This window comes from Podarcis erhardii (assembly GCF_964252035.2).
Source record: "Podarcis erhardii genome assembly, chromosome: 2".
In the NCBI taxonomy this organism is placed as follows: Eukaryota; Metazoa; Chordata; class Lepidosauria; order Squamata; family Lacertidae; genus Podarcis; species Podarcis erhardii.
In genome coordinates, this window is record NC_138498.1 from 96253694 (window position 1) to 96277940 (window position 24247).

Sequence of the window (24247 nt, forward strand, 5' to 3'; positions counted from 1 at the left end):
CAAGCACCCAGCCAGCCTCCAGGAAACATTATGTGGAACGTTACTGACTCCAGGGTCATGCTGAATTGGGAGCAGGTGCATGCAATGGAAAATGAGTCAGAAGTCATTGGTTATAAGGTAAGTAACCAGAGAGACTGCAGTGATACCGTTCAGAATGCTTGCTTAGAAACAGGCTGTTTGTATCAGTGCTGGGAAATACTTCTTTTCCACTGATTATCTTTTTTTATTAAAAAAAAAACCCCAAACCCTCCTGTAATATCTTTTTATATAATTTTTATATATATATATATATAAATTTTTATTAGGTTTTCACATTTTATAAAGACATACATACACAAAAAGACACAGACAAACACGTATGTAGTTTCATACCCTTACTTTCATTACCCTCTTTCTCTGACTTCCCCCCACCCCCTCTTCCTACATCCCAATTTCAATAATTATTTCAGCAAGTTCCTATCCATTATCTTACACATATTATTATTATTATTGTTGTTGTTTTAAAAAAGAAGAAACATTTTACTTAAAAACATTTAACTTTTCACTTTCCAATTCTCTTTTTCCTAAGGTCGACCCCATTTCCCTTCCATGAATTTCTCCCTTTAATATTACTTATAAATCCAATTGGCCTGATAAAAGATTATAAAGTTTTAAAAGTTTTTGTTCTCCCCTCCCTCCCTACCCCGGCTTCCGTCCCCAGAGAAGCATCCCCAAAAAGAGTTCCTAGCCCGGATTCCTCACATCCGAGGCCCTTAATTCTCTGTTAGTCTCTCTCTGCCAGTTTTGTTGGTAGTCTTTTTTGTTGGTCTTCGGTTCTCGAAACAGTTCTGTCACAGTCACATCAAGTTTTCTTCCATCCAAAAAGTTTAAAAGCTGTTGTTTCTGAAGATCAAGCCCATGCTTAAGAAGAAAGTCTCGGTCGTATTTCTTTATTCTTTTAAATTCCAGTGTTCCAAGTAATCCAGGGGCTTCCTTCTTCATCTTTCTCATCTTTTGCAGAGTTGTAATCCAAAGGGCTTCTTCTTTACTTTCTGTCAGTATAGGCTTTTGGTTAATATTTAGTTGGTTGATATTTTCCACTTGAACTGTCTCCCTTCCTCCTTTCCTTTCCATCCCTCCTTGTGGCTCGGCTGCAGATTCTTTTTCAGGCGTGTCGTTTGTACATTCTTTTTCAGGCGTGTCGTTTGTACATTCGGCAGAATTGTTTGTTTTGGAGTTCAAGGTCATAAGTACTTTGCTCATAGCCGTAGTCTGCTCTTGTAAAATTCCCACGAGAAAAAACATTTTTTCTATTTCTGCCAGTAATTTTCCCTCTGCAGCCATTGTAGTGCCTCTAGTCCCCCCTAGGGGGATTCCAATTGCTCGATAGTCCTTTCCAACAGTCTGTTACTTTGTCATTTATTTACTACTTTGTTTCCAACCATCTCATTTTAAATGTATCGCTTTTAAAAGAGAGAGTTATTAGATAGCAAGATTTTAACTTTGGCCGCTCGTTTGACAGCTCCTTTGACAGCTGTCAAACTCTTTGTTCTTTTTCCCTCCGGCAAGACGCTCCCGGGTTCAGGGGGGGGGTTACATTAAAAGTTCCAAAATTCCTCCCTTTCTCTCCAGCACAAAATCTTCACCTGTCAGATTCATGGAAAGATCTTTTTTTCCCTGATCAGACAGCAATTTTTCCACCTTAGTTCTCCGATCCTTGCTTTAGATCGTTTGTAGATAGGGGGGGTGCGGACTTCCCTTTAGCACATCCCCTGGTCGTACCAAATTCAAAGCCAAGAAATTTTAAGTCCAAATTCCCTTCTACTCACGGGTAGCTTGTTTTACAGTCCAAATTTCAGGAAGAAAGTTAGCGCTCTCCGGTCATGGCTCGCGGCTTCACTCCACTGAGGTAGCGATCTACTCACAGCACCACGCCGACCTCCGTACCCCTCCGTAGCCTTTAAAAAGGCTCTTCATGAGTCGGGGGCGCTTAAGGTGCCCACCGAGTCACCAGGTCCGCAGGCATCCGCGCCTGCGGTTTCTGAGGGTCCCCGTGTCGCCGGCGCGGCAAGACCCGTCCTCAGCGGAGCCGATTCCCTCCGGAGCTCGGAAGGAATCCGCCATTCGCGTTCGCGCTAACCCGGAAGTCCCACCCTCCTGTAATATCAAATGTAGGGCTAAACAAAAATGTTTCAGTAACCAGCACTTAATATCTCCACAACCTCAGTTCTTAGGAAACTTGTATAGGATTTGGCTGCTTCATTTATTTATTTTCTTACATTTATATTCCATCTTCCTCCCTTCATGGAGCCCAAAGTAGCATGCAGTTGGTCACCCATCCAGGCACTGACCAAACCCAGACCTCCTTATCTCCAGCAAGCTGGTGGTCTTATGTGCCTTCAGACCATACATGTAATTTTGATCGTCATTGCTAAAATACACTACCAGTTTGTATGGGTGTCTTATTTCCCTTCGGATTCCCATACCTCCTTTTAAATCTTTACGTTTGTCCCCTCTTTGAGCCAAGTACAACCTGTGAGCTTTTCCTTTCTCAGTACACTGCACACACTCAGTACAGTGTATGAAACCACATAGAGTAGTACCAACAAGTCACTTGCTTGTGGCCTCAGAGTAATCGTCATTTCTAAGCAGGGATTTTTTTATCCATTTCACCAGTCTAACATCCAGCACTGCCTGTTATACTACATCATGGGTAGGCAAACTAAGGCAGGATCCGACTCAATTGCCTTCTCAATCCGGCCCACGGATGGTCAGGGAATCAGCATGTTTTTACATGAGTAGAATGTGTCCTTTTATTTAAAATGCATCTCTGGGTTATTTGTGGGGCCTACCTGGTGTTTCTACATGAGTAGAATGTGTCCTTTTATTTAAAATGCATCTCTGGGTTATTTGTGGGGCAAAGGAATTCATTTTTTTTTCAAAACATACTTTGGCTCCCCACAAGGTTTGAGGGACAATGAACTGAAAAATTTTGCTGACCCCTGTATTGCATCAATTCTTTGGCAGTGTCAAATGCTCCTGCACACATTCATCGGTAGCTTCACAGCAGGCTCCCTTTCGAATGCTCTAATTAGCAATTGAATTAGGTCTAGAACAGGGAAAACAACCACTTAAAATGTTTTCCTTTGTTTAAAGAGCCGTACAATTTTGTGCAGAAAATCCCAGGCATTCGCACTTCTGGCTGAAAGCAAAAAAGAATTTGCCTTAAAAAAAAAAAGATTTGGAAAGGACATCATTGTGCGTTCCATTAGTTGCACAGGTCATTATGGGCTATATGCCTAAGATTTTCTGCACTAGCTCTTAAAGTATACAGTGTATCATGCTTGATGCAGCCATATGGGTTTGCTCCATTCATGGTAATTAATTCTGCAACAGATTAGGAACACGCAAAGCCCAGAAGAGTAACCATTGCACAAAATTTTCACACTACTTCATACCTTTCTCTCTCTATCCTATCTTACCCCAATCCCAGTTTCTGATTTAGTATCAGAGTGGAAGTGATGTGGAAAGAACCAGTGTGCGCAGGTGTCTTTCTCTAACTATTAATAACACTAATTATGTTGTTTTTGAGTATTCCAAATTCATTGGAGGTGACATGTGGCTTAGGTTAGTCTTCAGCTTTTGCTTTGTCAGCACAATATTTTTTAAAAAAGAAAGAAAGTGGGGGGAAGAATTTTCACTAAAATCTGAACTTCTGTATCTCATGAATGGCCTTAGAAATCCCAATTGCCAAAATCACTTATTTGTTAATTGCATCTTGCTGTGAGGTTTATTGCAATAGAACGCAGATGTTGTTATAACTGCATGAATTTTTTTTTAAAAAAACCAGCAATAAATATTCAGTTTAATTCCAAGGTAGAATAATGACTTACTACATACAAACTTTCTCTCCACATAGCCCATAATTCTTCACTTTCTTGTGTGCTTGACACTCCAGTATCCTGACCCTATTTATTGCTTAGAGTCATTGATCAAGCTAATGGCAAGCTCCAAATAGAGTAATAATTTATAGAAGACCCCATTACTGAGAAACTCAATAGAATATATTATGTATTCGTTGTTGTGTATTCTTGCATTCTAGATCAAAGCTGTGATAAAGGTACTTGACTGATGCTGTATACTTCCAGTGCCTTGGAAGAGATTAGGTAGAATTCCGTAGTGTGCTATGCCTCTCCCTTCTTCTTGTGTGTCCCCCCCCCTTCCACCTTAAAATGACATTAAATGCATCATGTTAGATGAAATAACATCCCTAAAATTATCAGCTTTCTTTTCCATATTTCAGATTTTGTATCGGACTAGCAGTCAAAACGAGCTCAGTGTCCTTATGACAAACAGAACATCTGCAGAACTTCTGCTCCCTTTAAATGATGACTACATTATAGAAGTGAAAGCAGTGACTGATGGTGGAGACGGCATTAGCAGCGAACAGATTAAAATTCCTAAACTAGCAAGTATGTTTACTAGATGCTGATGAATGGAGTTTCATCATAAGTAGAACATTACGGTTTATCTTTAAAGACTGAGAGTTGATGTGAGATATGAATTTCATTTAGTGGAAAAAACTAACTTAACCCTTTGTCATGAAATTGCTTCAAAGCAAGGTCACTTTCACATCGTACTTTTGAAGCACTATGATGCCACGTTAAACCGTCATTACTTTCTCCAAATAAGTATGGGAGCTGCAGTTTCTTAAGGCTGCTGAGAGCTGTTAGGGGACGCCTATTCCCCTCACACATACCCAGCTTCCAAAGTTCCCTGGGAAAGGATTGATTGTCAAACCACTCTGAGAATTGTATCTAGGGTGTTATTATACAACGGAATCTTGTAAATATAGACTTAGATTTCAATTTCATTTCACTTTCAGTTTGTATCCTGCCTTTCTGGGATACAAGCGGAAGACACAACAAAATAGGCAACAAAGATCACACATGTTAAACTCAGAATTATAGGTGAAGAGGCACATAATTTGGTGAAGTCAATATCTTGGAGGGAAGCAGATGACATGGAGGCCCACTGCTCATTAGATTTAAATTGAGACTAGTGGGAAAATAGGAACAACACAGGCCTATCCTATCAGCAAACTGAAGGCATTGGACCACGTGAACAGCATGGAAAAATTATAGATGATATTGGTGCTGGGGGTTTATAATCTGCTGTACCCCAGCAGAGAAATACAGGTAAATCTCAGTTGCAATCCATTTAACTTGAACTCTGCAAAAAGTTGTTGGGCAGTGCTGTTTTCGAAATTGAGTTTATATTGATTAATAAAAGGGTGGGGTAGGGGATTTATGCACTACATTAATGTTATGAAAAAGAACCCAATTAAAATTCTTCATGTTCCTATGCATGACAAATTGCATTCAGTTGAGCTAGTAAATTACCATGTAAATTAGACAGCGGTATGTGTAGGAGAATCAGTTTTTAATTTTTCAGTCTGTTTTTCAGAATTGGAGATAGCTGAATAAATATTCCAAATATTAATTTGTTTCAATTGTTTTTAAAATATATACAATATATCACTTCTCAATTGTTTGTCTAAGATCAAGGGTAATGACTCTATACAATAGCTGGACAGCATAATGTCATTCAGGGGAAATGTAAAGCTATTTTTTAATAGCTCCTGGGAACTAATGGAACATTGTCCTTACGATGGTCTATGGGAACTAGTCCGTTGCAAATGAAGCTTACCAGTCAGTGGTCCCAATAGAACAAATGGCTCTACAATCTCAGAAGACCCTCCTTTTTGTATGTTCTTTCACACCTCAGCTGCTCCCAAGCCAACCTAGAAATGTGTTTCGGATTCTGCCTATATGGGTGCTCTCACCAGTTACAAACATGCAGTTGATTGCATTTTCCAGAGGATTTGGTGCTACTTTACAAGACATAAATATCTATTATGATTTTATTTATTTTAAATAGTTCTAAACCAGCTTTCAGCAAGCAGATTTCATGCTGGTGTGCAATAAACATGCCAGTAAAAATGTCAGGGAAAATGCAAATAGGTCCCTGGCCTATATACACAGCTACCTGAAAGAAAGGCTCATTGAATTCCATCGGTTTTACTACTAAGTAGACATGCAGTGCATTGCACCGTAAATGCATAAAGCTATGGCATATGGAAAGGCACTTCTGGAGATGAGCAGTTGGGGAGATTTCTATGACTAGTAAGCACTAGTGAGAGCCAAAAGAAAGGGTTGTATTTTGGGGTTGGGGGGATTAAGAACATGCATATTTTGCTTTCCAACTAATCATATATTTTCCCATTTGTTGTAGGTATGGATGCAAGAGGTTCTGGGGCAGCAGTCTTAAATGGCCTATCCAGCTGTATGTCAATAACACTATACTTTATCTTTAAAGTGGTATTGTGTTGATGCATTTTCACAGATAGGTGGAGGCTAGGTGAATAATTTACTTTAAAAGTGCTTTTTAAAACAACAATAGCAACACAACTACAAATGGTGGTTATGCATGGATCTGCTACCATTGATTTTAAACACTTTCTATGAATTTCATTCAAAAAATAAAATAAAGAGCAAACCATATACATATTAAACAGTTCCTTCTAAAGGAATATAAAATGCCTTAAAATGTAATGAACCAAAGGACTTTACACATTACATGCTTCAGAAATGACAAAAATAAGAGGATGCACATTGCAAAAAAAAAGAAAGAAAAAGATGCGAGAGTTCCATTTTCCAAGCAATTCGGAATTATTTTAATGTAAATTGCAACAAAATCATACACATACACACAGATGGTAGATAAAAACAAATCCGTATTTCAGCAGTATCTGATGGGAAACTTTGCATTATTTTCTAAAAGCCTCACAATGGTGAATAGTAACTGGATAACTATCATTCTGGCCTTTTGTTTTATGTCCTTTTTTTCTTACTAATTAAACACCACAAATATTTAGTTTACTATTTAAAGTCCCCCTTGCCCCCATTTTTTTGTACCATCTACATGAATGTTCAACTGCTTGTTCTTACTTTGTAATATAGATTTAAACAGTCAAGTTCTTTATGGTTTTTAAGCTTTTTTCAATCGTAAAAAAGAGGAAACTTTCTTCTAGATGCTATTAGAATTTTGTTTTTGAAGGATTATATGTCTGTACAGCATCACATAAGAAGTGCCTCCTAGATTGGGCCAGTGGGCCCATCTAGCTGAGCATCCTGTCCTCACAGAGGCCAACCAGATTCCCATGGGAAGCCCAAAATCAAGACCCTAGCACAAGAGCACCCTCCCCACTTGTGATGCCCAGCAACAGGAATCACAATTTGAGTATCAAGAGGCCCGGGGCTTATTTTCACACTGGAGCACTTAACGGTCCTTGGCCTTTTCTACCAGTCTGCATTAGTGCAGCACAGAGTGCTCCTTTTTGAAATTATGAATCAGCAGTTTTAGCTTAGCATTATAAAAGTACAACGATCAAACCTCCTAGTGTAGGGGGTGCTAGAATGTTCTGGAATATCAGGTATTACTTGGATTCCAGTCTTTTCACCCAGCAAGTATTACTGCCAAGAGAGGAGCGTTTGCCACAGAAAGACACGGCAAATAAAATATGACCACTAGCCCTTAGTACGGACCTACGTCCGTTTTCTATTCAGCTAAAAGTTGGTAGCTCTAATATTGTTCAGCCATGCAACAATTACAGCATTTTGACCCTAACAGAAAAGCCTTCTGTTGCATGAGTTTAGACTTTTCCTAATATGTTCAATACACTATAAGATATCTTTACATAGCTTCCTTTAAGATAGGCTTCCTTATTCTTTCTTTGTAACCTACAACTCCTCCAGTTCCTTATATTTTGACATTCTTCTCTATACATCATATTTATCATTGTATTTTTTAAAAAAATAAAATAAAAAATAAACACAGATGAAGTGCCCAGAGTAGAACATCACACTTTTTGGTGCAATGCACCAGAGCCTTATAGCCAGGGAATATTACCGCCCTAAATTATTTGTGGTGTATCTGAATATGCAGCCCTAAATCTGTTGCCCTTCTATATACCACTGCTACATTTTGTGTCTCGTTCATTGGATTCTCTTTGAATCTTGGTCCTGCTGCAATTTATCCACTTTTTAGAATGATCCTGGATGATAACAGCTTCACTGCCATTTTCTTATTTCTCAGCAGAGACTTTTGTCAGTATCATTAACTGGACTGTTTTAAATCAACATTTTCATAGCAATGGGTATATATATATATATACAGAGAAATCTATTCTTGGTACATTTGAATGACTACAGTTTCAATGTTTACACAGTTTTCATCTCAAAATTTCTTTTTCACACTTACTCCTGACAGGTGTCAGCCATAGAACAATTCAGATATCACTCTAAATTTTATTATGCATTCAGATAATATATCATCATACAGCCCAAACTTTAAAACACACTCCTTTCCCCAGTGTCTTGGGGAAATCTGTATATATTGTACATAGTAAAAGAACGTAAATAGTTACTTGCTCTTCAACATGGCAAACTACTGATGCTTCCAAACACTTTCCAATAGGTGGGAACAAACTCCTTTTTTGTGTAATTCATACTCATGCAATGAGAGGTGAACCTGTCATTCTTGCTATAAGAAAGTTATACATCATGTTCCTGTATTGCCATTGTCATGACCATCCTCTTGAATTTAAATCCTTGCTCTATTGTCTCTATGAGATGTGTGCAGAGTATTTTGTTTCATATTGAAAAGTTTTATCAATTTCCCCTTCAACTCCTAGCTGTGTGTGTATATCCTATGGTTATCTGTATGTATTTTTTTTATTCTAATAAAATATTTATAACATTGAAAAATGACTGGGTTGCATCATGTTGCTATAGAATCACAGACATTTCGTATTCACATTGCAGGCATGTACAGGTCTGTTCCTTATGCTCGTAAGAACAGCTTGGCAAATGATACTTCTCTCCTTTTCTGTCCATAAATGAGTTAAGCTGGAGTGTTTTGATTTAAGCCAGTGGTTTTTAAACTGCATTTCCAAGAACTGTGGCATTCTAAATTCCCTCAATGAGCTGATGTCCTCAGACAACTGAGACAATTCCTGAATAGCAGCCTCCTCAACACTCCTGGTCTTCAGTCAAATAGAACATAGCACTTTTAAAATTTAACTTATTTAATTTTCAAAAGTTTAACACATGTGCTCTAATACATAGTTTTTTCTTTGGTTTTGTCAATTTCCCATCCTGTTTCCCATGATGTTTTTTATTTCTCCCCCTTTGCTGTACTCTATCTTCTATCTCTTATACCATAACAACAAAATAATAATCTCTAATTCCTTCTGTTGCTCATAGTTCAAATCCTGCTTCATAGTATAGTATTTATTTAAGCAATCCGAAAAAAGGCTTCTATTCTTCCATAAAACAATCGTCATTAGGTTCTCTTATTTTGGCTGTTAACTTTGCCAATTCTGCATAGTCCATCACCTTGCTTATCCATTCTTCTTTGTTGAGAACCAAATGGAACATATCTTGTCAATGTTGAAACAACTGGCTGCACATTCCAAGGTGCTGGGTTTTGCCCATAAGGCCCTAAATAGCTTGGGATCCAGCCATTTCTTCCTGCATGAACTTTCCTCAAACTCCTCCCACTGTCTGAAATAAGGTGGGTGATACTTGTGGAAAAGGCCCTTTCCTATTGTAGCACCCTGACTGGGGAACACTCCTAGGTAAACTTACCTGGCACTGATTCTGGTGTCGTCTTTGTGCCATTTTAATGCAAATTCTTGGATCTTTTGACAAAGTCTTGCTTGTTTTGGTGACTGGTGCTATTTTAAAACGATCAATATATTTATGCCTTCATGAAAGAGTTAAAGAATACTGCAGTCTGTTGGTATATTCTGGGCTTGGTTGCCTGATGACACCCAACAGACCTGGCCAGGGTCCTACAGAAACCAGTTTATATGCACTGGAACATGAACCCAAAGTAAAACATTTTAAACCAAGAAATTAGGCTGTCTAAACACTTTCTAAATTAGGATGTCACTACTGATGAGACTGGCAACACAATCCTATACATGTTCACTCAGTTGTAAGTTCCATTGAGTTGTCAAGTAAATGGGTTTGGATTCCCACCTAAATTGCTTTACATGTTGAGTATTTGGGGCTAATTTGTGGATTGGAGAACTGTGCACAAGGATCCTTTCTTTCCTACTAAAAGCCATCTTGCAGTCTAGCACTCTTAATATGAACATTGCCTACTATAAAGTAGAAAGAAAGAGTGCCCCCAATTTGTTTTCCTGCTTATTTCCAACTAATGGCCTGTTTCAGTATTCTTCTTACAAATATAATGATTTTCAGCATATGAGGAAAGAGAAAACAAATTGGCCTTTTCTTTCCTTCCTCATTGCTCTTCACCTTATACTTGACTCATTGAAACAGCGAGATCCCTTCCTTTGCTGTGTCCCTCTAATCATCGCAAAACATGTCCATGCACAGAAGCCAGACCCACATTATCAAGCCAAACACGAGGGAAACGAAATCCATTTTTGGCTTTTCTGCCTTGTTATAGAATGGGTTTGGGAGTCACTGGGCAATGTTACTAAGGAACAGCACATCCTTCATGTGTTGCCAGTTGCTACCAAGCCCAGCATTTAGTCCAATGAAAGAGCCAATTAGAACAAACTGCAGTTACATGGCCTTTACATGAGTATTGTGCTGCCGATCCAAGTGCTGGAAGACAAAGTGTTAAGTTCAACATCCATTGACAAGGTGGCACGATAGGAAATTTAACAGCAAACTGGGTGCCAGGTTCTGAAGGACTGAAGAGAGGAACCTTTTGAATAAGATAGGACCCTACGCTTAAGTATCTGCCTATGATTTGCATTTGTCGCAACAGGACTTAGACAGTAGAAATCAACACGCTACAATTACAGGTAAATAGGTTGAAAACAGGCTCAGTTAGATGCACTGTTACTGGTTCTTTAAATCATGGTTTGTGAAACTGTGAATACACATTAAGCCCACACTGTTCTCCCTCAGTGCAGAGGTCTTTGTTTGACTAGTTAAACAGATGAGCTGGGATTCAAAACATGAAGGGGTAGACGTATATGAAAGCCTTAAGGGACTGTAGCTCCACTTCTAAGGGCTGGTTCAGACATGCAGCACGACTGTATCATCAGGTCCTGACTTGTACATGTAAATGACACATCGCAAACTGGGGGCGGGGCGGGAATACCAAGGCAACATTGCTTACATAATACTTTCCTAGTGGTGCAGCAATAAAACTGCTAGCACATTTGCAAAGCTAAGCAGGGTCCAGTATGGTTTCAAATCGGATGGGAGACCATGTGTTGAGTTTTGATTACCCTCATGGTCCCTTCCAGTTCAATGATTCTTTAAGCATTCTATATAAGTTTGTGGTCTGACTGTCATGCAAACTCCCTTAAGAAGCCCTTTTGGCTGAAACATGAATAAATACCCCCACGGTCCTTCATTTTGGTAGCTATTTCCTGGAGGGGTTTTGTGTTTGTGTCTTCTAGATTTGTGATAGGCCAGTTTCATGCACAAGTTGTGACCTCATAATACACAAGCTGACGTTTTACTGCAATTGAAACTTGCATGTCATCCACTGTTGAGTAATCAACGGTTGTATCCAACTAAACCCTACGCAGAGTTGAACCACTGAAATCAGTACTTAGGTTAGGTATGGCAATTGATTAAGGCTTATTTGGATACAGCCCCAGGTGCTTTGGCCCCTTTTCAAACCAAGCTTATTTTTACAACTTATGGACAGCAGTGTCCCGTGAAAAGATTGGTTCTCTTAGTGAGATACATACTTTAATTTTTAAAAAAATATTCTGTGCCCAGCTGGCATAGCTTTCAGAATAGATACTACAGTATCATAAACCATGATAAAAACAAATAATAATAAAATGAAGGTAAAGGGACCCCTGACCATTAGGTCTAGTCATGGACGACTCTGGGGTTGCGGCGCTCATCTCGCTTTATTGGCCGAGGGAGCCGGCGTACAGCTTCCGGGTCATGTGGCCAGCATGACTAAGCCGCTTCTGGCGAACCAGAGCAGCGCACGGAAACGCTGTTTACCTTCCCACCGGAGCAGTACGTATTTATCTACTTGCACTTTGACGTGCTTTCGAACTGCTAGGTTGGCAGGAGCAGGGGCCGAGCAACGGGAGCTCACCCCGATGCGGGGATTCGAACCGCCGACCTTCTGATTGGCAAGTCCTGGGCTCTGTGGTTTAACCCAAAGTGCATAATTAAAACAGAAGGGAAGACAAAATAGAAAAGTAACGCAGCTGACATATCAAAAGGCCTGTGGACAAAAAGAAAAATGCCTTCCCCTAGTGCTGGAAAGACACAGTACTGAGAGCAGCATCAGCTTTCTTGGGGTGAGCACCAGAGAAGGACTTCTAGTAATAGATTTAGTGTATGTTGTTTATTTAAATATTTCTATCCCTCCCCTCATTGTCAATGAGTTTCAGGGCCAAGTACCTACCATGAAGCCACAAACATCATGTTTAATGCAGAGTTCCATGAGAGCAAATAAAACATGGTCAAAACAACAAAGTCTACAAGAGAACATCAGGTAGCATCCTTCCAGCCTAAAGCTGCAATGCCAAGAGCCAGCAAATACATCTTCAGTGGGTGCTGAAAATAGCAAAGAGGTGGTGTAAATTAAGAGTAGTGCAAGAGAGTAGAATGGAGAGTGGTGCATGAGCAGGTATGGTTGCGTGCATCATCTTAAGCTGAGTAAAGGCATCCTTTTTTGTTTCTCAGAAGATTCAATAAGCAAAAGGTTCACAGAGGTGTAAATTCTTGGGAGCTGTTTGAATTCCTGTTGATAGGAATGCCTCCTGACGGCACAGCTCCTGAATCTTTCAAGAGATACACCACAGTCAGGAGTTCAATGCTGAACATTTACCTGTGGCTGCATTTCTATGACAACCAAACTCTCTCCTTCTGAATTTCTGATATAGCATGTTTTTAAGTGGACGGCTGAAACAACAAGATCTGCAGCATAAGACTAAAAGACAGAACATGTTTACCATGTTATATACCACAGTCATTTTTCAACTTATGACCATACTGCCTTCCGTTCACCTGTTCATCCTGTTGATGCTGCTCCTACAAGTACTGTACAAAGGGCCCAGTATACCTGAAGGAGCGTCTCCACCCCCATCGTTCTGCCTGGACGCTGAGGTCCAGTGCCAAGGGCCTTCTGGCAATTCCCTCACTACAAAAAGCAAAGCTACAGGGAACTAGGCAGAGGGCCTTCTCAGTAGTGGCGCCCGTCCTGTGGAATGCCCTCCCATCAGATGTCAAAGAGATAAACAACTACCTGACATTTAGAAGTCATCAGGGAAGTTTTTAATGTGTGACATTTTGATGTATTTTTAATCTCTGTTGGAAGCCACCCAGAGTGGTTATTATTAATTCTATGATTCTATTATTATTATTATTATTATTATTATTATTATTATTATTATTATTATTCCCAATCATCACACTATTCATACCAGGTGCTCATGAGTTCAGCTGTAACTTCCTCAGCAGGAAACGTTTTCTACTCTTTACAATGTGGAACCCTGATCTATCCAAAGTTACAGCTGAACTTATGAACACAAGCTGAACTCATGAACTCAGTTACAGCTGAACTCGTGAGCAGCACAACAATGTGGGGGTTGGGAGCAAAGGCACTGCTGACGTCCAAGCTATCTGAAAGACCATACTCCCACATATGAACCTGCCCAGGTTTTGAGATCTTCAAGGGAGGCCCTTCTCGGTGGATGCTCCCAGACTCTGAAACTCCCCCCCCCCCCGCCAGAGAAGCTAGACTGGTTCCCTCCTCTTTTTGCCAGCAGGTGAAGACTTTATTGTTCCAACAGGCTTTTGGGAATTGAGTGCTTTGAACGAAAGGATTGGCGCCTGCTGTTTTTATTGTAATTAGCTATATGTTTTAAACAGATTTTATATATGGTTAATGTTTACACTGAGCTCCCCTAGCTTTGGTCCACTGACTGCCAAAAGCTCTCCGGGGTTTAAGGTGGGCTTCTCTAACAGCCGCACCTGGAGGTGTCAAGGATTGGGCCTGGGACCGTCTGCCTGAAAAGCAGATTGTCAAGCTTCAGGGAATTGGCTTCCTCCCCCATGGTCGTAAACGATCAAACGAAAGGAATTCTTATCAGTTAGTTTCTTTAATAGACACGGCAAAAGAAAGCATCTACCCAGAATGGCGGTGCTCCCAATTAAGGCTAACACCCCTTCCAGCCCTATTAATCTACGTCACTCCTACGTTTTTGTAAACTGAGCTTGTACCCTCTGCGCTTTCTGTTCTGAGACCTTCTGAGCACTTCTGGACCTTGGGCTAGGCAGAGGAATTCTGTCCAACGACTGTGAATCTGTTAACCCAGTGTTTCTTCTCCTAGCTGTTCCCTATCCAGTATTTCCCAGCTTCTGCCTTCTGAACTATGCCCCTCTGCAAACCACTGTTCCAAATCTCTACTGTCCTCCTGCTCCTGGGAAGATGCAGGAGCAGGGAGAGCAGGTGGCTCCCACCATCCCTCCTCAGTGCAGCCCCCCTCAGCACAGTCCCTGACACAGATGCTCGACTGAACTATTGCACTGAACTATGGCACTTCCCCACAGAGAGACGGATCACAGAGAGATGGCTACTCACAGAGAGATGGATCAACCATTACTAACCTCTGTAAATAAGGACTTTAACCAGTACGAGGCTATTCACCACACTGCTTGGGGGGGGGGGGAATGGCCTCTCCAGGGGAAGGTAAAATAGCCATGCTGGACTAGGCTGATTGAGCTGTAGTCAGAAGCCACTTGCAGGATGGGGCTGAGCCACTGCAGTAGCTTTCTAGCAGGAGGGTTGCTGCTACTTAATGGGAGGAGGAGAGGTGAGATGGCAAGGAGGTCGGCATGGTGCAGATGCACCAGCAGGAGTGTTAGATTAGCTCTGCTGATGCATTCCCCCCTGCAAACCCACCCCCTATTTTGCACCTTGTCCTCACAGTAAACAATAGCAGCACACCTGACAGGAATCAAGCATAGCCATTCCAGCAGGTTGCTTCTAGTTCTAGTCCACAGCATCTGGAGAACAATGGGTTAGTTCCACCAAACAGCCAAAAGACATTTCATTACGAACATAGGCTAAGAAGGAGACAATTTCAGTATCCGTATATTTTCTCATGAATGTAAAGATCTTAATTTTGATCATTTGGAGCAAATTTCTTCACCTTGCTGAGCAGCCAGCCCCCAAAGCCTTGAAAGGGTGTAGTTATCTCTGTGTCAAACTGGAATTCCTAACAGAACAAAACTCTTCACACTTTTAAAGTGCATCCAATTCTGGGGGCACTTACCCCTGTGCCTCACAGTTTTCAGAAGTTAATATGCCATTTTATTTTTAAGAAAAACCAGAAATTAACATTTCTGTCCTTTAAAAAGCTGGTAAGCAGCAGCATCAGACAGAAGTGGGCAGCTCCTGACTGTATCTGCATGTAATACCTTAACAACAGGCAGTAAAAACTAGCAGCTCTGCGTGAGAGGATGCATTAATCTGACAGATTTCAGACTGGGAAATATAGCTGTGAAATAGTGGGTAAAAAGAAAGAAAGAAAGAAAAAGAGTTGTGGGGGGAGGCACAGGAAATAAAGAATTGCCCTGCATTATTTTACCCAAATCATCTCCAGGACAGAAAAGCAAAGCTTGGCATAGCAAATGCAGATATTTTTACATGTGCATTGTCACTTTTTGATCAAACATAGTAGTAAGTAGATACATTCTTTATGCGGCTACACACTTACATCAAGTTACTATATAAACAAAGATGCACTGTCATTATGCCACTTGAGATCTTATTTCGTTCGTATTTACCAGCCTCCCTTTTACTTGTATGATAGCAAACTGTCCCGTAGGGATCTCTGCTTTCTGCCTCTCCCTTCGATAGAAACTGCTTCAACGCTAGGGCTGGTTCTGCTTCCTTTTTTTCTTGGCTTTTGGCTCAGAACAACAGAGATCAATAGCAGGGGGTTCTGAGTTATTTTCCCAGGCTGGTTCCCCCCCCCCCTTTTTCTGCACTCCCTTCTGTTCCAATGTACGCAACTATCATATGCGTATGATGCAAACTTGGTTCTCCATCTATTTTTGAACACCAAGGGTTGTGGACAAAGCTAGTCCAACTCAGAATAGACCCATGGAAGTCAATAATAGGTTTATGATTTATGTTTGGAGCCTGTGGTGCTTGTTGTTGTTGTTTAGTCGTTTATTCATGTCCGACTCTTCGTGACCCCATGGACCAGAGCACGCCAGGCACTCCTGTCTTCCACTGCCTCCTGCAGTCTGGTCAAACTCATGCTGGTAGTTTCGCAAACACCATCCACCATCCAACCACCTAAACGTTAGGAAGAACTTCCTGACAGTGAGAGCTGTTCGACAGTGGAATTTGCTGCCAAGGAGTGTGGTGGAGTCTCCTTCTTTGGAGGTCTTTAAGCAGAGGCTTGACGACCATATGTCAGGAGTACTCTGATGGTGTTTCCTGCTTGGCAGGGGGTTGGACTCGATGGCCCTTGTGGTCTCTTCCAACTCTATGATTCTATGATTCTATGATTCTATGATCTCGTCCTCTGTCATCCCCTTCTCCTTGTGCCCTCCATCTTTTCCAACATCAGGGTGTTTTCCAGGGAGTCTTCTCTTCTCATGAGGTGGCCAAAGTACTGGAGCCTCAGCTTCACGATCTGTCCTTCCAGTAAACACTCAGGGCTGACTTCCTTAAGAATTGATACGTTTGATCTTCTTGCAGTCCATGGGACTATCAAGAGTCTCCTCCAGCACCATAATTCAAAAGCATCAATTCTTCGGCGATCAGCCTTCTTCATGGTCCAGCTCTCACTTCCATACATCACTACTGGGAAAACCATAGCTTTTACTATACGGACCTTTGTTGGCAAGGTGATGTCTCTACTTTTTAAGATGCTGACTAGGTTTGTCATTGCTTTCACGTGGTGCTTAGAGCCTATTAAATATTTTTAGGATTGCAGTCTGAATGCCTTATGTTGTTGGTAATGTTGGGAAGAGGATGGAGTTTTATTTATTAAAGCAATTTTATCCCACTCCAGCAAAAGAAAGAAAGAAGCTGGCAGAGTGGCCTAGATTATAATAAAAGACACAGTCTACCTGCAAACTTTACTTCTAAAAGATATTTTATAAAAGAAAAAGGTATTAGGAGGGAAGAGAAAAACGAGGAAACTCAGGCACCAGTAAAAGGTCTTTTTGTAGCTGTATCTTTGTTGTTGCCAATTATTCTGGTCCAGTATATTGCATGGTAGCAAAATTTCTCTGAACACAGACACATATTCACAAATGGACCTCATAATTTCAAGGACTGGCTCAAAAAATATGTGCTATACCTCCCTCCTCTTGCCCCAAATCTCTTTGTGAAAGAAGTTAAGAATTCAGTTATGAGATACCATCTCCAGCTAAGTTACAAAGATATGTGGCTCTTTGTCTGTTCAGAGCATCTGCATCCTCTATTTTGCTTTCTCAAAATTCTATTTGCTCAACTCCCAGGTTCAAGTTCTTTAGTTCAATGAGAAATAAAGATTATTATTATTTTTTTGTATTACAAGATACAGTACTTATATAACAATGAGCCACATGGGTAGCAGTCGAGCCTACTTAAAAGTCCTTGGAGCTCAGAATGCTCTTGGAACCACATCAATTATAATAAATAGGCCTCTGCTAAAGAACTACAACTTCATTCTGTCACAGGCATGTACAGTTTGTGTGCATGTCTGAATGTTGCAGATGTGTGCTAAGAAGTGGAAGCAAGATGCTTTTAAATCCAATGTACGTGCCAATCTACGATTGATTTTTTTTTTTTACAGTGCAGATATAGGGACAGCCCCCTCCTCCTCAAACAGAAAACAAAACAAACAAACCCTGCAGAGGAATCTATAGTTGACTCAATAAACCCGAAAAGACCAGGCTTTGTTTGGGAACTGGACGTGTGAAGGCAAAAGTATGTCGAGAGATGGCGGCACATGTAGGGACACTGAGAGGCAATTACAGCAGATTCTGATGTACTGGATCCCACAGCCAATAGGAGCTCCAGACTCTTACATTTAAAAAAACCCACAAATCTCTAGTCGTCTTAGAAAGAAAGTTATAAATCAAAATGTGCAGGTAACCTTCTAAGCTATTTCTGAGAGATAAGACTAGCTTCTCCTGCATTTCAGTGCTTTTAGCCAATGAATGAAGTCAGCTGTGATTGACAAGTGAGTTGTTTAGACATCAGGTGAAAGGAACCCCTGGGGTCCTAAAGAGCAACCATTTCCCCCTCCCCTTTAGTGTTCTTTTCTGTTTCTGTGAAATTTATGTAGCAGCTAAGCACCAGGCACTTGTAAGAAGTCACTGCAAAGTTAATTTACAGTTTATGGCATACATACTCATAAGTAAGTCTCCTTGTGTTTAATGGGCCATACTCCTAGGTAAGTGAGTAGACTGTAGCCTGGGCTTTGGTTTAGAGTTGGCATTTGGGAAAAGCAGGATTCTTGTGCCTTTAAGAGCAGTGAGGCAGACAGAAATTAACCAGGCCAAGCTTTTTCTAGTCTGGAAATACAATTATAAGGGAATTTTCACCTGTCAGACATTTTATGCTATGTGTGGATTTGGTGGCCCTCCACATCATCTGCAAAAGAGGATGCAAATTTCCGTATGTCACGAAGCAAATACAAACCCTACACAAATCTGAATCCTGTTTTGTGTGTGGGTCAGAGGGCCCAATCCATATACAGTGTACAGAGCCCAGAAAATCCTGTTGACCCCTCCAGGCACATGCTGCAGCATCTACCCCCACCATTATATATCTCTGGGGATCCCTGCTCCACTACAATCCTTGTGTATTTAGTGTGAACATCTGAAGGGTCGTGTAAGCATGTTTGTCCGAACATTGTTTACAAGCCTTCCAAGGAATATTGTAAGTGGGTGCAGGAAAACATGCTTACAAGCCGATTTCGCACCCTTGCACTAAATCCTTGGAGGTTGGGAACGGATAAAGTGTGTCATGTGTGGTGTGCCTCTGCCTCATTGTCTAATTTTGCCCTTACCTGCCACGGCTGAGTTCCTGAGGGGAACAAAAGCAGCAGTTCACTCAATAACCCATATATTAGGCACGGGACTTTACACAGTTAGACATGTGGCTTTAGGTGGGACACTTTTGAGAGACAAACATTCCTTAAGCTCTTACTGGTTCCCACAGCAAATCAAAAGGGGAGAGGCTGACAGATAATGGCTTACCTAAAGCCACCTATTAAGTTTGTGGTGAGATTCAGGTAATGGGATTCAAGCCAAACTAGGAGCGATGTGAGGTTGATTGCATGACTGGAATTTATATGCAGCCACCAACTGGGGTGTGGGGGTAGGACTGTGCCGCAGGTGGGGGGGGGGGTCAAACCTTTTCCTACCCACCAGAGTCTTGATTAACCATTTCCCTCCAAAAGTTCTATTAGCTCCTTTCCAATGGTGCCAACAGAAAATTTCCTCCCAGGACTTAGAGCAGTTGGCAGGACGATGAATGCTAAATGGCAATGTCTTCTGCACACCGTTCAAAATGATTTCCTGGCATTGCAAAATTGAAGACTGCCATGTTTCAATATCTGTCTGCTCTCTGATACCCCAAGAACCTGCCATGTTTCATTTAAGGTATGGGACAGATCTGGGTTGCAAGCCAGACTCTGATACAGTGGTACCTCTAGTTGCGAACTTAATTCGTTCCAGAGGTCCGTTCTTAACCTGAAACTGTTCTTAGCTAGAGGCGTGCTTTCGCTCATGGGGCCTCTTGCTGCCACTGCACTGCCGGCACACGATTTCTGTTCTCATCCTGGGGCAAAGTTCTCAAGTTGAGGTAACTCTTCCAGATTAGCGGCGGAGTTTGTAACCTGAAGCATTTGTAACCTGAGGTGTTTGTAACACAAGGTACCAATGTATTTCAGAGATGGAGGGTGGGGGAAGCCATTATTACTTCTTTATCCCAGAATCTATATACGTCATGTGATATCTGTAGCACTTGGCTGGGAGCAGGCTTGTTCACATGTTGTGTGATACTGGTAGCACAGGCCGGGAGGAGGCCTGTGAGCTCCATAATGATACTGAGTCTACAAACTAACCTTATGGTTACGACTTCCAGATTAACTTTGTTTCTTTTCTTGTTTTTAAATCTTTCATTGCCCTTTGCTTTCTGAAGAATTCTGCAAAACTCAAAAGCTTACCACATTTGGGGGTAGTTCTAATACAGGCCTTGTCCAACTACAAATGCCCAGACAGCACATTTAGGATTCTCCTTAGACTCAGCTACATTAGTGAACAAAAAAAGTGTTTTAAATGCATTATAACACTGTGACACCAGGTGGCACTGTGGAGTCCCATCTTTCAGTAACATGATTTCCCATTATGAGGTTTACAAAGCATTTTCCTGAAACGTGTTTTTTTTTAATGTGTCTAAAACCACAAGAGTAATTGCCATAATGATCACCAGAGCTATCAGCCGATTCATATAATTTCCATATGGTCAAAGTGAATCGTTTCTTTGAACTTTGGACGTTTTTCAGAGCATGGTGCTAAATGAAAAGAAATTGTCAACGTAGAAAGATTGCTGTTATCTCTTCTGCAGTATTTGTACAGTTGATTTAGAGAAGGGAGGTCTTTACTGAATTGACCCCAGTCTTAGAATTTGTATTTTGGGATTATCTAAACTCCTTTTTTAGCCTCTGAATATGAATTCAATGTGAATTCAATTATGCATATCATATAGAAAAGTAAAATCCCAAATGACTATCAAACCTGATCTGCCTTATTTGAGCTCATCTCTGTCATAAATTAGAAGGCCTGAGGTCAGTATTTAACTTTGCTTCCCTGCAGCCACTCATGCCCACTCTTTGAGCTTTAATTTTCTGTCTGAGGAGCAATGGCTAAAATCATGGGTGTCACTGCTTGTGTGCTTGTGCTTAGCCCTGGTGCTAAATTTACTGGGCAATGCAGTTGAGAGAGGTGCCTGAAAATGGGATATGCTAACAATTTTGGAAGAAGGCAGTTTCTTGTGCAACCTGAGCACAAACCATCATTTCCCCCAGAAAAAAATGGCACCCAATGGCAACCCTTCTCTAGGCGTTATATGCGTTCTGTATATGCTCCCCCATAAATAAATTTGGCTGTGGAATTCTGACCTAATCAGAGCTTCTGAACAGCTTTCCAGGGTGGTCCCATGGTAATAGTCATTAAAAACACTTTAGGTTGCCATCCTATATATACATTCCTGGGAAACCTCATTGAATACAAGTAAGCATGCATAGGATTTCAGTGTTAGTGTTTGATGCCAAGCATTAGAAAGAGCCTGTACAGATTACCATTTTCTTTAAGACATAAATAAAAAGATGCAGCACAAGGTAGTCCTACAACAAAGATTTATTGAAAATGAACAGCATCCCAAGTAAGGCTTTTTGGCTGGAAGCAGCAGCCTTTTACCACACATTTCACAGAACTGGATGTGAGGGGCACATAAATGTCCCCTTGCAACATGGCCACAAGACACAGCTTTAATAACACAGGGTGACAGAGATCGCCCTGGACTACTTTGGTCACCTCTATGAATTTCCAACGTAGACAAAATTAACCTTGGATTCTTCTTCCTATCATTCATGATTCTGGCAATTGTCACACTTTCCCCCTGCCTCCTGTTCTATGAACACTGGTGTTTGTTTGCGGATTTCAAGTGCCATTAAAAGGGAGGGAGCATTTAGGTCAGCACAAGAGCTCAGCAGTGTTCTATTGCACTGAGGGCTAAAGGGGGATAACAATGACTGTGGACTGGGACTTTCGTAGAACCAACTCTAATCTCCTGCTACCCTTTTGCCCACAAGAGATGCTTGTTTTTGTTTTGTTTTGCCCAAGAAGAAGAAAAAATCACATCATTATGAGACACGTTGCTGATAACCAGATGCAATCAGGTGGTGCTTTCTGTGAAATGACACCTCTCCATAGCTGTGTTTTTCAATCATCCTCTGTTCCTCCAGATGACCTGTTTATTGTGCATTCACCCTGCTTTGCTTACACAAACCTTACACGGAGTTCAGGCTGCACTCAGCCTTCATTGAACATTCCTTCTGATTTGTCAGCGGGGCAGTAACACAACAGCAAACACTCCTCCTGATTTGCTTTTGGGATGCTCATCAGCAGCACATTTCCTGCTCACTTTCCTAACTGCAAGAAGTCTTAGGATTCCTTGTTTCGTTTTTTAAAAATGGAGATTTGTTGCACCACTGCAACAGAGCACTTAAAACATAAGAACATAAGAAGAGCCTGCTGGATCAAGTAGAATGGCTCTTCCAGTGTGGTGTAGTGGTTAAGAGTGGTAGACTCGTAATCTGGGGAACCAGGTTCGCGTCTCCGCTCCTCCACATGCAGCTGCTGGGTGACCTTGGGCTAGTCACACTTCTTTGAAGTCTCTCAGCCCCACTCACCTCACAGAGTGTTTGTTGAGGGGGAGGAAGGGAAAGGAAAATGTTAGCCGCTTTGAGACTTCTTTGGGTAGTGATAAAGAGGGATATCAAGTCCAAACTCCTCCTCCTCCTCCTCCTCCTCCTCCTCCTCCTCCTCTTATTCTTCTTCTTTCCCAGCTCCTGGTTCTCACCGTGGCCAGCCAGTGGGAAACTAGCAAGCAGGAGCACAAGAGCCCTCTCCCCTCCTGTGGTTTCCGGCAACTGGCATTCTGAAGTATTACTGCCTCTAGCTGTAGTTGCAGCACAATGTTGCCACCATGGCTAGTTGCCATCAGTAGCTTTCTTCTCCATGAATTTGCCCAGTCCTCTTTTACAGCTTCCTGAGTTGGCGGCCACCACTACCTCCCGTGGGACTGAGTTCCACAGTTTAATTCTTCGCTGAACATTAATCCATCTTAATTGGACAAACCCAGAATTCTGGAATGTACTTGTTTCCCTCTCCAAAGCAACTTCTATTGACAAGGGAGGTTTCTGGCCAAACTAGCCCTCTGCCCTGGCTGTTTGAAAAGAAGTAGATGCAAACCAGCACTATTTTTCTAGAAAAAAAGGTGCCGGAACTCACCATGAACACCTCCCATTCTCTTACAATGGCAATGGCGCCCACTTGAGAGGTGCCAGAACTGAGTTCCAGTGAGTTCTGGCTGGAAAAACAAGCCCTGGATGCAAGTCATGAGTTACCATAATCTATTCCCTTCAGCTATCAAGATGATACTACTACTTTGCACATATTCACAGTATCTGAGCTACACTTATGCAATATATTGTGCAATGCAATCCCAAGCAAATTTTAGAGCACTTTTACAGGTTTTTAAATCCTGTGCATACATTATCTCAGTAATAAATATGGCAACTGTGTTAAATTGCAGATGGGAAGAGGTGTCAAAGCCTGCTGAATGCATTCGTATCAGTTCCAGTTCAGCCTTTTCTCCTCTGTGCTATACCCACAGTTATTTGCTACATTCCTGCTTCTTTTTAAAAGTTTAACTTTTGATTTCATGGCAAAACATTGCTCAGCATATTCTCTCTGTCTAAACAGGGGGACATTTCTCATTTTACAGCAAAGCCTCTGCAAATGCCCCAAGCAGAAATGCTGTTTTACCGGACTCATTTTCTGTCTTGATGCAGATGGCATCTTTTTCAAGGCACCTGACAGAAAACCTCTAGGACTTGTACTTAGTTCAGTCAAGAGAGGCAATACTGGATGGCATTGAAATGTTATGGGTCACCAAGTTGTGACAGGTAACATTCGTGATTGACCAGAAGGGCATATAAAACTGGGATGTGATTGCTTTAAGTGCTGTGGATATTAATGCTTACAAGGCTCTAGTGGGAAACTGGCACACAGAACCCATAAAAGGCTTGCCTTCCCCCTGCCTGACGACACACGCAAATGAACCTAGCAGGACAGGCTTAGACTTAGCATTACTGGCCACCGGGAGTTGGGTCTATTGCTAGTCCTACTCAAAGTAGACCCACTGAAATTGATTGACTTCAAAAGATCTACTTTGAGTATGACTAGAACTGGATACAGCTGCTGGCAGGTGAGCCCCAGGAGGAGACCCACTGCTACTCCAAGGAACCTCCTGGCTAGAGTTGCCACCTTTGTTCTGGTAAAATTCAGGATGGAGGGGGCAGATGGGAGGCGATTTCCCACCCTCCACTTGGTTCTGAAATGACTTCAAAGAAATCCAGCACAATCTATTATAGCCTAAG

The 24247-nt window shown here is 41.4% G+C and overlaps 1 protein-coding gene across 1 annotated transcript in view; it reads left to right on the forward strand.

Annotated features, from left to right (window-relative positions):
• The window catches only part of LOC309336547 (contactin-3-like), a 130751-nt gene extending 121944 nt beyond the window's left edge, over positions 1-8807 (forward strand). Inside the window, exons 18-20 of the mRNA XM_081852484.1 lie at positions 5-117; positions 4283-4451; positions 6274-8807. Coding sequence (XP_081708610.1) covers positions 5-117; positions 4283-4451; positions 6274-6371 — 380 coding nt within the window. The 3' untranslated portion in view covers positions 6372-8807. The remainder of the gene's footprint in view (positions 1-4; positions 118-4282; positions 4452-6273) is intronic.
• Positions 8808-24247: the final 15440 nt, after the last annotated feature.